Source organism: Penaeus monodon, chromosome 31 (genome assembly GCF_015228065.2).
Source record: "Penaeus monodon isolate SGIC_2016 chromosome 31, NSTDA_Pmon_1, whole genome shotgun sequence".
In the NCBI taxonomy this organism is placed as follows: Eukaryota; Metazoa; Arthropoda; class Malacostraca; order Decapoda; family Penaeidae; genus Penaeus; species Penaeus monodon.
The window spans coordinates 29,711,593-29,711,907 of record NC_051416.1 but is presented as its reverse complement, the minus strand read 5'-3'; the positions used below and the strand labels follow the sequence as shown (position 1 = coordinate 29,711,907).

General features: G+C 53.7%; 1 protein-coding gene across 1 annotated transcript in view; it reads left to right on the top strand.

The window, feature by feature from the left end:
* The first annotated feature begins 6 nt into the window (after window positions 1-6).
* The window catches only part of LOC119592947 (actin-binding Rho-activating protein-like), a 5,893-nt gene continuing 5,584 nt past the window's right edge, over window positions 7-315 (top strand). Inside the window, exon 1 of the mRNA XM_037941838.1 lies at window positions 7-301. Coding sequence (XP_037797766.1) covers window positions 135-301 — 167 coding nt within the window. The 5' untranslated portion in view covers window positions 7-134. The remainder of the gene's footprint in view (window positions 302-315) is intronic.

Sequence of the window (315 nt, the reverse complement as noted above, 5' to 3'; positions counted from 1 at the left end):
CCTCAACCAATCTCATCCCAACCCACCACAGGAAGAAAAAGCATCCAACCGAGGATCCTCCCTCTCAAAAATCTCCCACCACAGCATCAACATCCATCCCTCTCCCACTGACTCCACTCTCCTCCACCGCGAAGATGCCTCAGAACCTCCGCCTGTTCCACCCCGGCGTGAGTGGAATGAAAAACATGTTCGACAAGAAAGTGGAAGAGCATAAGCAAGCACAACTGGACAATCCCTTCAGCGAGTGGGAGGGAGCCGGAAGGACCAGGAGACTGTCCAAAGAAGACATCGGCTATGGCAGGTTAGAGAAGACGG